The sequence below is a fragment of the Cupressus sempervirens genome, chromosome 9, assembly GCF_028749045.1.
Source record: "Cupressus sempervirens isolate cs-2001-9-10 chromosome 9, ASM2874904v1, whole genome shotgun sequence".
NCBI lineage: Eukaryota > Viridiplantae > Streptophyta > Pinopsida > Cupressales > Cupressaceae > Cupressus > Cupressus sempervirens.
Window position 1 is genome coordinate 444,064,354 of NC_143126.1, and position 13,752 is coordinate 444,078,105.

The 13,752-nt window shown below is 34.0% G+C and overlaps 1 protein-coding gene across 3 annotated transcripts in view; it reads left to right on the top strand.

The window, feature by feature from the left end:
* Positions 1-3,605, top strand: part of LOC149539212 (trihelix transcription factor ASR3-like) — a 38,410-nt gene extending 34,805 nt beyond the window's left edge. For all 3 annotated transcript variants that reach the window (XM_089800547.1, XM_089800548.1, XM_089800546.1), the window contains one exon: positions 2,965-3,605. In XM_089800547.1, coding sequence (XP_089656673.1) covers positions 2,965-3,254 — 290 coding nt within the window. In that variant the 3' untranslated portion in view covers positions 3,255-3,605. The remainder of the gene's footprint in view (positions 1-2,964) is intronic.
* The last annotated feature ends 10,147 nt before the right edge of the window (positions 3,606-13,752 follow it).

Below are 13,752 nucleotides of genomic sequence, written 5' to 3' on the forward strand. Positions count from 1 at the left end.
ACAGGGCAGAGAATTAGTAAAACATACTCAAATGTGCTTGAACAAATGAAAGATTCAGACCAGTAAGTAGGAACTGATATGAATCAACACAGCTATTAATGAGCTCTATTGCAGCTACCTCATCTTTAACGTATTGAACTTTCACAACTTGTCTCGAGATGATTGTGTGATATGAATTGAATCTTGGCAACCCGATATGTTGTAAAAAATTCAAAATAAATTTAAAAAGCAGCTGATATAATTAAATATTGAAGTTTCATAAACTTACCTTAAAATAACAATTAAATGTTAACTATACAGAAGGAAAGAATGAAATACGTTTGAGAGCAAGAGCTATAGCTGGAGATTAATGAGGACAATCTACTTCTGGATATATTGCTGGGTGCTCGAGCTTTTGCTCGCTTGGACAGAGCAACAGTGTGACAGTCTGTAGAGTCTTCTGCGGTGGTGGTTCCCTATGTCTTTGGAGGGCAGCATTGGATCGGTTCTTTGTAGCTTCCACTGCTTCTCTTGCCAATAATGTTGCATTTGTTGTGCTTACCCTCTTGGATGAGTTGAAAGGCAGTTCTAGTGCCAGGGCTTGTTCCTTGTCTTCTATAAGAGGTGGCTGATCAGACAGCTCCAACACTGGCACAAAGGTCTGATATGTGGAAAATAAAGAGTATGTATGGCCCCTCTGGTGAAATTGTTGAACTGGGGATTTATTTGGTGGTTCCCATGCAGTTTTTGCTTTGTGTCCTCCAAGTGATGTTGTTGAAATGCAATTTGATGGACTGGGTGGTGTTGTAGATGGAGCCCCTTCCCCACAGATTCTTTATCTGGTAGTGGAGAAGATGCTATAAGACTGCGAGCTCTGCTTCCTCTGGGACTTCTGTTCCAAAGCTGGCTGAGCCCTGTTTGCTCCATTCTGTAGATTGCTCTTCCTCTAGGGAGTTGTTAGAAGTGGGTGTTCCAAATTCATTGTTTGCTAAGAGTTTTAATTGGTTGAGGTGCAAGCTTCTTGGGAGGTTTCGTGGTAATAATGATCACATTGACACTGTTGGGTCACTCTATTTTGGAAGTTGAGAGAACACGTTTAGATAATTGCAATGTTGGAACCCTGTTTCCTCTTCTCCTTTTATGATATGGAAGATTGTTTAAGGATTCTTAGAAAGGGACCCTGGTTTATAGGTCTGAATGGTCATGTTACTGGTGTGGGTCCAGTTATCTGGTTTGCCTTTGGGATTCCTTAGTGAAAAGATCATGTCCATTGCTAACACTTTTGGGCATTTTTGTGCTGTTGACCTTGTCACAAATTCTATGAAATATATGCTGTATGCAAGATTTTGTGTGCTTGTTGCGAACAATGAAATGCTTTCTTCTCATCTTACCTTTTATGTTGGGTAAATGGATTCAGCAGGTTGAATTCGAAAAATCCCCAATCATTTGTCATCTTGTTTGTCAAGTGGGCTATTCTCAATTAATAACAAGTTTATTTAGACGAAAAAGGAACTAATATATTCTTCTATGCAGCCCTCTTCTCATGGAGAGATTGATCAAATGGTGAATGGAAGGTAAAAAATAGAAACGCATTCTCCTTGTGAAGCTACAGATAAGAGTATGGATTGTTACAAGAAAATTTTATTTGGATCAGCAGAGCAAGGAAACCATGAGACTAGACTCAAGAAAAAGGAGTGGGGGAGATGGACCCTGGTTCTGCAATTAACCAAAAATCCTCAATTCACTTCTTTAAATTTACATAATTTTGTTTGTGTTTCTCTCGCTGCATTTGTGTTTTCACTGTAGTTTCTGTCAGTTGCTTTAACTCGTTGTGTTGTGCTGTTTTGTGGCAGCTTCTTGGCTGTTTTTTTGAGTTGTCCTTCTGTTCTGCTGTGCTTATCGCTCTTTTCTTAATGTAAAATGATTCAGGTTCCTTTTAAAATCCTGCTTATCTAATTGAAAACTTACCATAAACAGCTCCATATTGGAGGACTAGAGGATGGCTTGTGACATGCGATGACTTACCACAAATATTTGCATCTTTCCATTCTTGATGCATATTTCTTTGATCTACTTGATCTATATGCTATTCTTTTGCATCACCAAGTTTAGCAAGCACACTGCACATGGTGTTCCAAAGATATGCATGTATCTTGCCTTTTCCAATGAATTTGTTATCTTTGATTTTTATCACTATTTTTTATGACTTGGACAATTTTTTAGCATACACCATTGCAATAACCTCTATGAAAGTGTTGGCTATGAAGTCTACATCATTCACCCGCCTTCTACAATCAACAGCCTTATAAAGCATTAACCTTCTAGAGTGCATTGCAAGGACATTTATTAAGGGCTTATTTTTGTAATCTTTCCAATTCCATCCATTAGAAATTATGGACATGCTTTTCAGGCTTCAGCCTATAAATTTTCTAAAATGCCTTTAAAAATCGGCCTATTTTATAGGAAAAAAGGAGCTCCGGCTATTAGCTTTTGGGGAATATGGTGTTGCAATGATAGGATGTGTGGTAGATGCTTTTGGAACAGAAGCCTCTGGCAGTGATACAATGACACAACATGAAACAGAATGAAGCCTCCAATTAATATCTTCCCCTACGAACAAGTGTGCAGAGGTGCTTGTGTGGTTTCTGGGTCTGATTTTATACAAAAAGTCAGAGACTCAGAAATGGCTATTCATGAAACATAGTTGTGATGATGACTTCACTATAATAAAAAGCTATTTAATAATTCATGTAGTGAAAAGACTAAATCAATAAATTACTGCATAGGAAAATAAGTAATTTAACCAGGACATTAGAAGCATATAATGTTGGAAAATGTTACTGATGTAAGCTGATTGTTAAGCAGCCAAAAGTGGACCTAATGCAACACTCATATTCTATGTTTTTTGTTGCAACATCTTTGTGTGCATTGAGGGAAAGCTTTGTGCGTTAATCACTAATTTCCTGGCTGTTAATTGCCATGCAGGCACCAAGACTGAAAATGTGCCAATTCCAACTGCTGAGAAAGGATCTGCCTCTTGTGCATCTGGCCAAAAGAGGAAACGATCTTCATCTGAAGGTGAAAGTGACAGTGACATGAGGGATCAGTTACTTTCTGTTTTAGAGAGAAACAGCAGGGTATTGACTGCACATGTGGAAGCACAGAATCTGAATTGCCTACTGGACAGAAACCAAAGAAAGGACCATGCAGATAGTTTGATAGGAGTTTTGGGAAAGCTTGCTGATGCTTTGGGAAGAATAGCTGACAAGTTATAGTAATTTTCTGTTGTAGTTTAGCCTTATACGAAGCATATCATCATCAGGTTTGTCTTTATTTTGGGTAGAAGCAAAGGGTCTTTACATTCTATATAATAGGTTAGTGGAATAAATTTGTTACAACATTTTTTCAATGTAATCTAACATAATAATTATCAAGGATACCAGTGACCCTTAAATTGAGAATGCATTGTACAGCTCCCATGTTGGATTGATCTCTATTCCAACATATTCTATCCTTTTTATTGGACCAAAATTATTTCTCCCTTATCGTGAAATTTGTACAGTTATCAATTTGTACTCTTATTTGAGGGGAATATAGATTGGTTGGCAGATGCTGCTCAAGAGTAATTTTCACTGGACCATAAAAAACATTATTTTGGTTTGTACAGATCAAATTTAGAATTTGTTCGGTATTTTAGTTAGGATATGATGTCTCTTTTTAAGGCTGCAAAATGATATTTTTTCAGAGCAGGAAGGATCTTGTGGGTAATGTAATATATGAAGCAGTGGAATATTTATCATCATTTCTATGCCATTATATGCAGAATGGTTGTAAACTTGTGTATGAATGTGTAAAAGAGTGTTTACTAGTTCTTGGGCATCCATGCGTGATGGGTAATTTGGGAGCTCTTTGATCCTGACCGAGTTTTAACATTTTAATGCAACTTAAGTAAAATAGTAGGCATGTTTCAGAAAATGTGAATTCTGATTTTTCTGGTAATTGATTCCTTGTCCAAATTGCAATAATATTTGATTGGGGTTTGTGGTTACTTCTGCATGAGTCTGACTGAGTTTTAACATTTTAATGCAACTCAAGTAAAATATTAGGCATGTTTCAGAAAATGTGAATTCTGATTTTTCTGGTAATTGATTCCTTGTCCAAATTGCAATAATATTAGATTGGGGCTTGTCATTACTTCTGCATTAGTCTTTCTGTACATTGGCAGATATCAAGAAGTTAGTTTATTATGGTTGACTCCTGAATTATGGTGTTTGATTTTTGGTAAATTTATTTTGATTTTAATTGTAATTATTACCTCTTACAGGCTGTACCATAGCTCATTGCAAGTAAGGGCTATGCCAAACAATTTTCATCCCAATTTTATTTTTCACCTAATCCCTGATTAGTCTCAGATCAGTAAATAGGTTAGTCAATTCAATAAGGGTACCGATCGGTTTTGATGTAAAGCAGAACATTATCAAGAATTGGGCAAAGCAAGTCCCAAAGAAAGCCAAAGCACTTGTAAGTAAACACATGCATTCTTTTTGAAGGCCTATCAAAATATTTACTATATGGAGTTTTGAAACCATTAGCCTGAAGTTGTATTAATGTATATATATTGACAGTACTGTTGCTATCAGGTTTGACCAATATAGAGAGGGTAATAGAAATAGATGGTGCTCTACTCGAGCCAGGCTAAAAAAGATAGCTTTTCATTTATGTGGGCATAGTTCACTAGGTCACTTTATTCTCCAACAGGAGATGCAAAATAGATGTTGATAGTTTGTTAATTGTCCCATCTGTTGTACTCTCTGGTGGTTAGATAATGTTGAGCCTTCAGTTCTTCCTTGTCCAAGTTTCATACCTAAACAGCTTGCTTTTGGTTGTAGATTTGGCATTATGAATTCCTGTCTTAAAAGTCTTTACCTGTAACATTAGACTTGGCATTCTAAATTCTAGGAATCTATAGCTTAGTTCAATAAAAATGAGGGCATTACTAATAGGGATATATTTTGTTTGGCCCGTCTTTGGAGCATCTAACTCACACATTTATTGCACCCTCTTTGATTTATTTGACCTTTCAAAGCATTCTTTCTCTACATCTCCACGTAGACTACATAGAAAAGTAATTGCTATTGCAAGCTAATTTTTGCCCTCGCATTACTGCCCAGCCAAAGTTTATAGTTGATAAGACTTGTGTTTAACTCGTATGAAATTCTGTAAACTTCTAATCTCTATAGTATTAATTTCTATTAAATTCTTCAAACACCTATTCTCTATATTAATACTCATCTTTGAGTTTGCTGTAGATGCTTGCAAGGTACGCTGAAATGAAAAGCATTATTAAGCACTACTTACAGAACATTATAAACTTTATCCTCCGAATGGTTAAAATTGTGGCCACTATAACTTCCACTAGGAGGTTACAGCTCCTGACAAGCCTAGCAGAAGCTGAATGCAGAAATAATTTAGAGATAAAGCATGGGAGACGAATGCGCAGCATTAATAATTTTCTCCATTTTTGCTATTTTACCATCTCTAATAATTTTATTGATGTGCTTATCTTCTTAACCAGTGAATATCAATTTATTAGAAACACGTTTGTTCATTCATTTTCATTGTGATGAGCGGTCAGTAATAGCTGGAAGATACGCCAAACTAGATTCTATCCAGTAAAACACAGAAGGAGATTTACCAAATGAATTCACCCATTCTCCAAATTTTTGGAAAGGACAGTTACAATAAGGTGCCGATTCTGGGTGGTCTATAATACAACTAGCGTTTGCACCCAGAGTAAGTGCACTTGTATAGGAGAGAAGTCTACAGGAGATTGGATAAAATGGATTTGCATTCAAAGCGGTGGATGTACTATCCCACAATATGGCATCTCATAGAATGATATGATTGTAGCATAAGCACAAAAATGGCATGTAAGTACCTTGACTGAATGAGTTTTACTTGTATTTTATTTGCATTCAGCCATTTTGTTCAGTTGGCAATTATACTAATTAAAACAAAAACAAAAACAAAGATATTCCTAGAAACAGACTATTAAACTCTAATACTTAAAAGCATTTTCCAATTTAATAATCGTACAGATGATAAACCTTAGTTTTTATATTAAGTCTTTAAAAATCAATATAATATATTATTATTATAGTTTAATGTATTTTATCAATATTATTCAATTATATTACTATACTATGTTTTTACAATAATATTATATTTATTATATTTTATTAACTATTAATTCCTAAAGGAACAACAAAAGGAACAAATCTTTCCAACATGTTTCGTTCTAGAATGAGCACTCGAAATCATGAATTGAATAGCTTGGAATGGGAAATGTAGTGTGAGGAAGTATATAATTTATTACTTTTATTTTTAAATTTAGCTTTTGTGATATTTAAGTAGCAATGATTTGTTTTACTCTAATGCTTACAATCCAATTGAATTGCAAGTATGAGAATGTATAGAATGTATAGAGACATAAGAGGTGATTTTTACCATTCACTAATCTGTTTGGTTACTAGAGTAGGAATAGTAAATAAGGAATATATATTCCTATTTAAAATGAGCTTATGCCTATTTAAAAAAAAAGCTGTTATTGGAATAGTCATTTCGATTCCTATTATGCATTCCTATTCTCAATTTCAATCCGTGTAAACAGACCCAAAATTATTTTTTATGATTCTACAAATTATTAACGAGATAAGATTTTTTTAGGTACAAAAATATGTTGAATAAAAATGGAGTATCTAATGTTGAATACATCATTTATTGTCTTTCATAAACATTAAAATGGGGACCATTCTATGTATTATTTTTATGACTATAATGTAATTATTTTTATGCAATTATATATATATATACACACATACATATTCTAATTAAAATAAAATAATTTGTACAGGTAAATTAAAATAAATTTCCACATGTTTATGAAATAAATAAATAAAATAAAATGATTATAATTTTTAATAAGCATTTGTTTCTTTACTTTATTGACAATAAAAAAGCAACCACCCTTTCATCCAAATTTTTTATTCCAGTTGCACTATATTGGTATTAATGGCAACCTTGAAATTATGTGCAGAACATGAAATATGGACTAGTAACAAAGTGTCATCTTTCTTATTCTTTTAAATCTAGTTTCTCCCGAATTTTGATCGGTAGGTGCTGGGTTGTTAGTTTTCACTTTCAGTAATTAGGGAAAGATCTTTTGAGCAACGAACAGAGCTATGCAAAATATCATGCATATGGCCAAAATCTATATATTTTTAAATATACATTTAACCAATTTTCTCAATGCCAAAATTAAAGGTATTGTACACTGACAATATAGAATGGTGAAGGTGATTTTCTTTTGGACTTTTCTATGTGAAGATGGATATCTAATTTTTTCCGTGATGTTTCCTGCTTTCTTTTTCTTTTGTTGTACTTGATTTTTCTTTTTTGAACACCGTTTGGTGCTCCGTTTGTTTGCTTTTTCCTTGTAAGCTTCAAGTGCCATAGACCCACGTTGTGGTCTTTTGTTGGACATTAATAAATTTATCTTATCTTATCTTATCTTGTAGGGCCCCTGTGATACACATGCCATGAAATTGTTGACATGCCTTTGCTATTCTTGGACAGATTGTATGCATCATGCAAACAACCAGGCCTTGTTTAGTTTAGGTTTTCCCATTCTTCATATGTGTTTGGAGGATGAAATTGCAACTGGTGGATTTGTATTATGTAGCTATCAGAACAAAGCAAGGATAATTATGAACAGTTTAGGTATAACTAATTTCTAGATAAAATGTACTAAAGACAAAACAAATTTTAACTGTTTTTTTTTTCCAGATTCACAAAAATGTAGTGATTTTTTTCAAATTTTTTATTGTTTTCGACTACAAACTATGCAGATCATGAAGATCAAATACTGAAATTTTAAAAAAAATTATGATATTTTTGATTTTTTGAAAAATAGTCAACTGTACAATTTATAGAAAAGATAGCCACATCCTATTTTTATGTCTTTTCATCTATTTTTCTGCTACGTTTTGAATTTTCTTGTGCATTGTCAAATATAGAAGAAGAAGAGTACTAACAACCCAATTGATTTTCAAGCAACGAATCTGGATTCGTTGAGTTCCAAGGCCGCATTAGCACGTTGATTCTAAGCATACCTTACTATTACTGACCCAAGATATAACATGTCTCCTGCGAGACATTTCGTCAAACAGATGGCGCACACTCTTATTTTCCGCATTTAGCTGCTACCATACATGACCACAAGGTTATTCTGACTGGCAGCGTCAGGCTGTAGTCCGCTTTTAAGCAAATGAGCATGGACTACTTTACCCAATTGCAGATCAGTTTAAGTGGATGTCAATCTTATTCGATGTATTATAATTGATTTAGTCGTGTTATGGTATCCAATGCTATTTGGTTGTTAGTGGCTTACGTTTGTCCATGTGAATTCTCCAAAGAAATTTGAATTTATGAAACTTACATGTTTAGATCTATGCATTTAGTTAGGCATATAAAACTTTTGGACCAACTTACTACATATATAGAGCAATAGAGAGTGTAATTGATATGTATTAGATTTCCCCCCTACTTCCATACAGTTTATTTTGTTTTACACCTCAGATTTTCTCTACCAGAATGACTTTCTATGTATGGGTTTGTGCATAAAAATGTTATAAAAAATTTGGGGTCAAAAATTACTTTTTTTTTTTGGTTGAATTCCCATTTCAGAAATGACACTAAAATCTTCTGACCTTTTAAGTCTCTTAAGTCAAGCTGTGGATTGGTTACAAATGGTTAGAGTCAATAACAACATTTGTATTGTAATCTCTCACTTCAAGGGAATGACAGGACATTAATAGGAGCTTAGGAAATCTGACACAACAATCAAATTTGTTTTCAGCCTTACTAAGGATGCGTTTCAGGAAGATTGGATAAATCTAGTAGATAAGATGCATACACATTGTAACTGATCAAAATTGCAACAGTATAACTAATGATTTGACAGGGTAGTAATTTTTACCGACTTATTTGCAGCTTGGGCATTCAAATGTGATCAGAATGTTGTAAGGTGGATTATGGGTTTTCTAATGGTGTGCAATAATCTAATGCATCTACAGTACCATGCGAATCATCAAGATTTTGTTTTTTTCATATTATAGCGAGGTAATGTGAGTCTATTTGGTGCATGTACATGTCATAGTAGCAAAGACCATGACAATTTAAGGTTCTGAGGCTTCATGTTTCCAGAGAGTGTTAATGAGTCAAGTTAAAAACTCAAATTAAAGAGCTCTTGTGTACAAATGATATTTTCAAAATGTGAATTGTAGCATTGGATGATCAAAACAAACATTAAATGACTTGTCCGGATGATATCCAATAGAGCCCAAAGGTTGTCAAGACACAACAAGAGGAAGGAGAAATGGATTTTAAGTTTTATGTTAGGAGGGAAGCGTCTATTCAGCCGACAGAATGGGTATTAAATTATTATATAATGTTTAATTAAAATTATAAATTCACTGTTTTGCAAATTTCAAACAACTAATAAATTCTAATATTCAACCATTTTGTCGGTGGCATAGCCAATTCGCTATGTAAGCACTTCCAAAATGTTGCAAAAGTCTTTCAAACACAAATGGTTTTGTGATTTCACCATGATGGCAAGCTAAGTCCATATATAGTTCCCCATGATGCAGGAATATCTACAAGTCTATGTCTCTTGGATGCCACTGTGATTTCCAAGAGGGTGGGAAGCAACTCGATGGCTATGTTGTCTTTTGGCTTGCAAAAATGTCAACAACAAGTTCATTGCCGAAAATTGAAGGTAGGGGTCAGTAAATCAGTTTTTTTCTGACAATGGGTTGTGCTCTCTATAGAAAAAAAGGTCCATCGACTAAATATCTAAGTATCTGTATCCATACATAAGGAGCACACTATGGGCAGGTCTCCATGTTGTTGCTTAGCTTATTTTTGTTAACAGTAGCTATTCAAATTTTTGTGGAGCAGGTGGCCCCATCAATGATAAAGTTTGTTGCTTATTTTAAACCAACCTCTTAAGTATTTCTTAAAAATATATTTGGAAATAAAATTATAACATATTTAAAAAAGAGATGGAAAAAATATGATGACATGTAGCTTTTCAAAGTAACTGATTGTTGCTCATTTCTAGCCCCCTCCATTTTCCCATAGCTTACGGCATGTTCCCATGCCATTGCTTAGCTTATTTTCATAAGGAGCAACTACTCAATAATTATAGGGAATAATTATGGAGCTTGTGGCCCCTTTTGCTGCTTATTTTTAAGCAAGAAACTTCAATTCTGAACTAATTAATTAGGTAATACTTTTACAAAGATGAAATTAGAAATAAAATAATTTTAAAATGGAGGAAAAAATGTTTGTTGAGCCATGTGGTGTTTTTGGCAATAAGCAATGATTGTTTATTTTCAGCCCCTCCTCTTTCACATAGTTTATTTCCAATTGCTAAATTAAAAATTGCCAGAGATTTTAAATTATCCTTTATAGAAAATTTCCACGGGAACAATAAACTGCTTAAATATAAACACAAAATGCAGTTAAGCAGTAGCATGGGAATACAAGGTTATTTTTCAATTCATAAATAATAGTTGCTTCACTAAAGTAGGAGAATATTCTAATTTATCTTTTCTTTTTTTAAGATTAAAAGTTTTCATGGGGACACTCAAGTGGCTTAAATTTAAGTTGAAATTGCACTTAAGAAGCCGCACGGGGACATGGGGGTAGCTAGATGCAGATCGATAGCCTAGCACTAAAATCTCTAGCAACAGAGCAATATCCAAAGTGAATCCACCACAACATCATGAGAGTGAGCTAACATTAATTACGATCTTTATAACATAATCTAATATAATGTAGTCTATTGTATTAGAAACGAATGAAAAAATACATGCCAATAATCGATAAAAAGCTACACTAATATGTAAAGGCTACAATATTTAATGTGGCCACTAGAGAAAATCTATAAAAGACCCTTACCCCATTCATCAATTCACTTGTCTCCTTTAGCTTCTATTAATCTTTGTGTGCACACAATTCACAGTGCTTCTATCCTCAAGCCCTAAACAACCATTTGGTAGGTCATTCACATGACTTGTTGAGGACCAAATAAAATGGCTATCCATTCCAAGGCACCATGCTAATCTGCCTTGTTTTCTACTTCAAGAGGGAGCCACCCCACCATGTGTGAAAGGTATGAGTGATAAACCAATGGTGCCACATGTGTTGGACCATGCCCGAGTCATCTTGGCTACAAATGCATATATACAAGTGTTTAGAGGTTTCTTCAAGGGCAACTTGAAGAGGATGTACGACCAATCTTGACTATCTCATTGAATTGTGTAGAAGTATATAGATAGCATTATATTCCAAGTTGATAAATGTTGATATTTTACCCAGAAAATAATGATAAACATCAATAAGACAAGTAGGAAAAGAAAAATAAAGATGCACAAAAGACACAAGAGATTATTCTGGAAAACCCTTCAACTTGAAGGGAAAAACCTAGTAACAACAAAAAAATCTCTCTTTTATTGATAATAAAATGTTTGACTACAATGCTTTCAATTGATGTGTGTGTATAATACACAAAGCAATCAAACATTTATATAGAGTTGAGTGACCAAATAATATTCTCTCAAATATTATTATAGATATACTCTCCAATTGTTGACACAATATTATCTCTATTTCAACATATGAAAAAATTAGAGATAAAGATCTCTATCACGATGATAATGTTCAACTCTCCCTCTTAGCAAGAGAGAGATCTTTAGTGTGTTAGGCACACAAAGTTGCAAACAAAGTTGTCAATGACAAATACATAGATTCTCATCACAACACAATTCATCATGTTAGCATAAAATTAAAGTCATAGAGTCATACTCATGACTTCCACCATGCCTCATCATAGAGGGTGAAATGAGGGCTTTCACCTTAGACTTATCCCTGAGAAGAATGCCCACCATACCTCGGCATAGAGAGTGGAATGTGGGCTTTCACCTCAAACTTCTCCTTGAGAATAATGCATCTCCACCATGCCTCATTGCAAAGGGTGGATCCATCATACCTCCTTGCAGAGGGTGGAACAAGGGATTTTTCCTCAAATTTCTCTCACAAAGAACTTATTAACAAGGGATTGTACCTCAAACTTCTCTCACAAAGAACTCAGTAACAAGGGATTGTATTCATTAACAACATGTACATGAATAATTGGGATTCTCTCTCACGTGGACAACTTTGAGCACCACAATAAGATAGATAATGTAGCCTCCATTTAAAGCTAAAACATCTCCCTCTAAGTATGTATCATCAAAGAAACATCCTCATCTCAATGCTTCTTATTGCACCCTGCAACCAAGAGAGGGGTTAATAATTCAAAATCAACTATAATAGTGCTAAAAAATATATATGCACTATTCCTAGTGATATAACAAGAATTCATAATCAATAATTCAAAGATCTAATCATATAATACTTCTCTCTTCATAGTTGAATTTACAAATTTGAAAACAACTCTCAAGCTTAATCAATTGTCAACTCTTAACAATCAATAGAAGTATGCTCATATAAGAAATGTCTGAAGTAGATGTAGAGATAGATGCACGACACTGGTCTTCTTGATCAGTGCAAGTGACACCTTGATACTAATAGCAACCTCTGGGCATAGATTTGGCTTAGACTTTGATGAACATAAAACATAACATTTTTTGCCATCAAGAATAATAACTATGATGATACAACTTATAGGTCTGTAGTGCATACATAAATGCTTCTTTTCCTTAAGAAAGAGAAACCTAATCACATTGAATAGAAATATATTTGTTCTCTAAGCGCCATGTTTCTTTTTGAACACCTTGGTATTGATACAATGAGGTCACACATGGGAATAAGAAAACGTATGTCCCTTAGCTGATAGTTTGATGGGAATAACACTACAGGAGATTTTTTTTTGATAGGTAATTGGCTGAAGCATAGATTATTTATTATTCATTCATCAATATTGTTAAGATTAATTATTATTATGTGTTAATATCGAGTAGATTCAAACCCAAGACCTCCCTGATGAGAGGCTCACAATTTATCATTGCGTTGTAGGCTACTGCCTAACACTCAAGGAGATATTAAGACCAGAATTCAGAGAGAATAAAAAATAGAGGAAGATCTTTATCGAAGCTATGTTTTTCAACACTTCCTCTAAGTGAATACATAAAATATTTGTCTTCCCAAAATTGTGACCTTGTCAAATGAAGAAAATGTTGAAAATAATTATTCAATTGTATGTTGCCTTTGATGTTACACAAAATGTCAAGTCTTTACTGAGCAATTAGTGATAGTCGAGCTTACTCGGGTACTAGAGGTAGTTTCCTGTGTATGTCGAGCGTTTAGTGATAACCAAGTTCAGAGACAATATTGATCAAGCTCAGTTGGTTAATGAAGTCGATCTTGTTTTGACCGAGTTCACTTGGTTACCAAAGGAAAGATTAGCATAAAGTTAGTATTGACTGAGTTGGGTTGGTTAACATTAGAACTCCTATTATAACCAAGTTGGGTTGGTTAATGAAGGAATTCTTAGTGTTGACCGAGTACTCAATTCTGTATTAGCCAAATGTGAACATATTTAGTTTGATAAATTTATTGGTTAATAAATTTATTGGTTAATACAAGCCAACTTAAGGGTTAATATTTGATTGATTAAAAGAGTAGTCAAGCTGACTTGACAAGGTG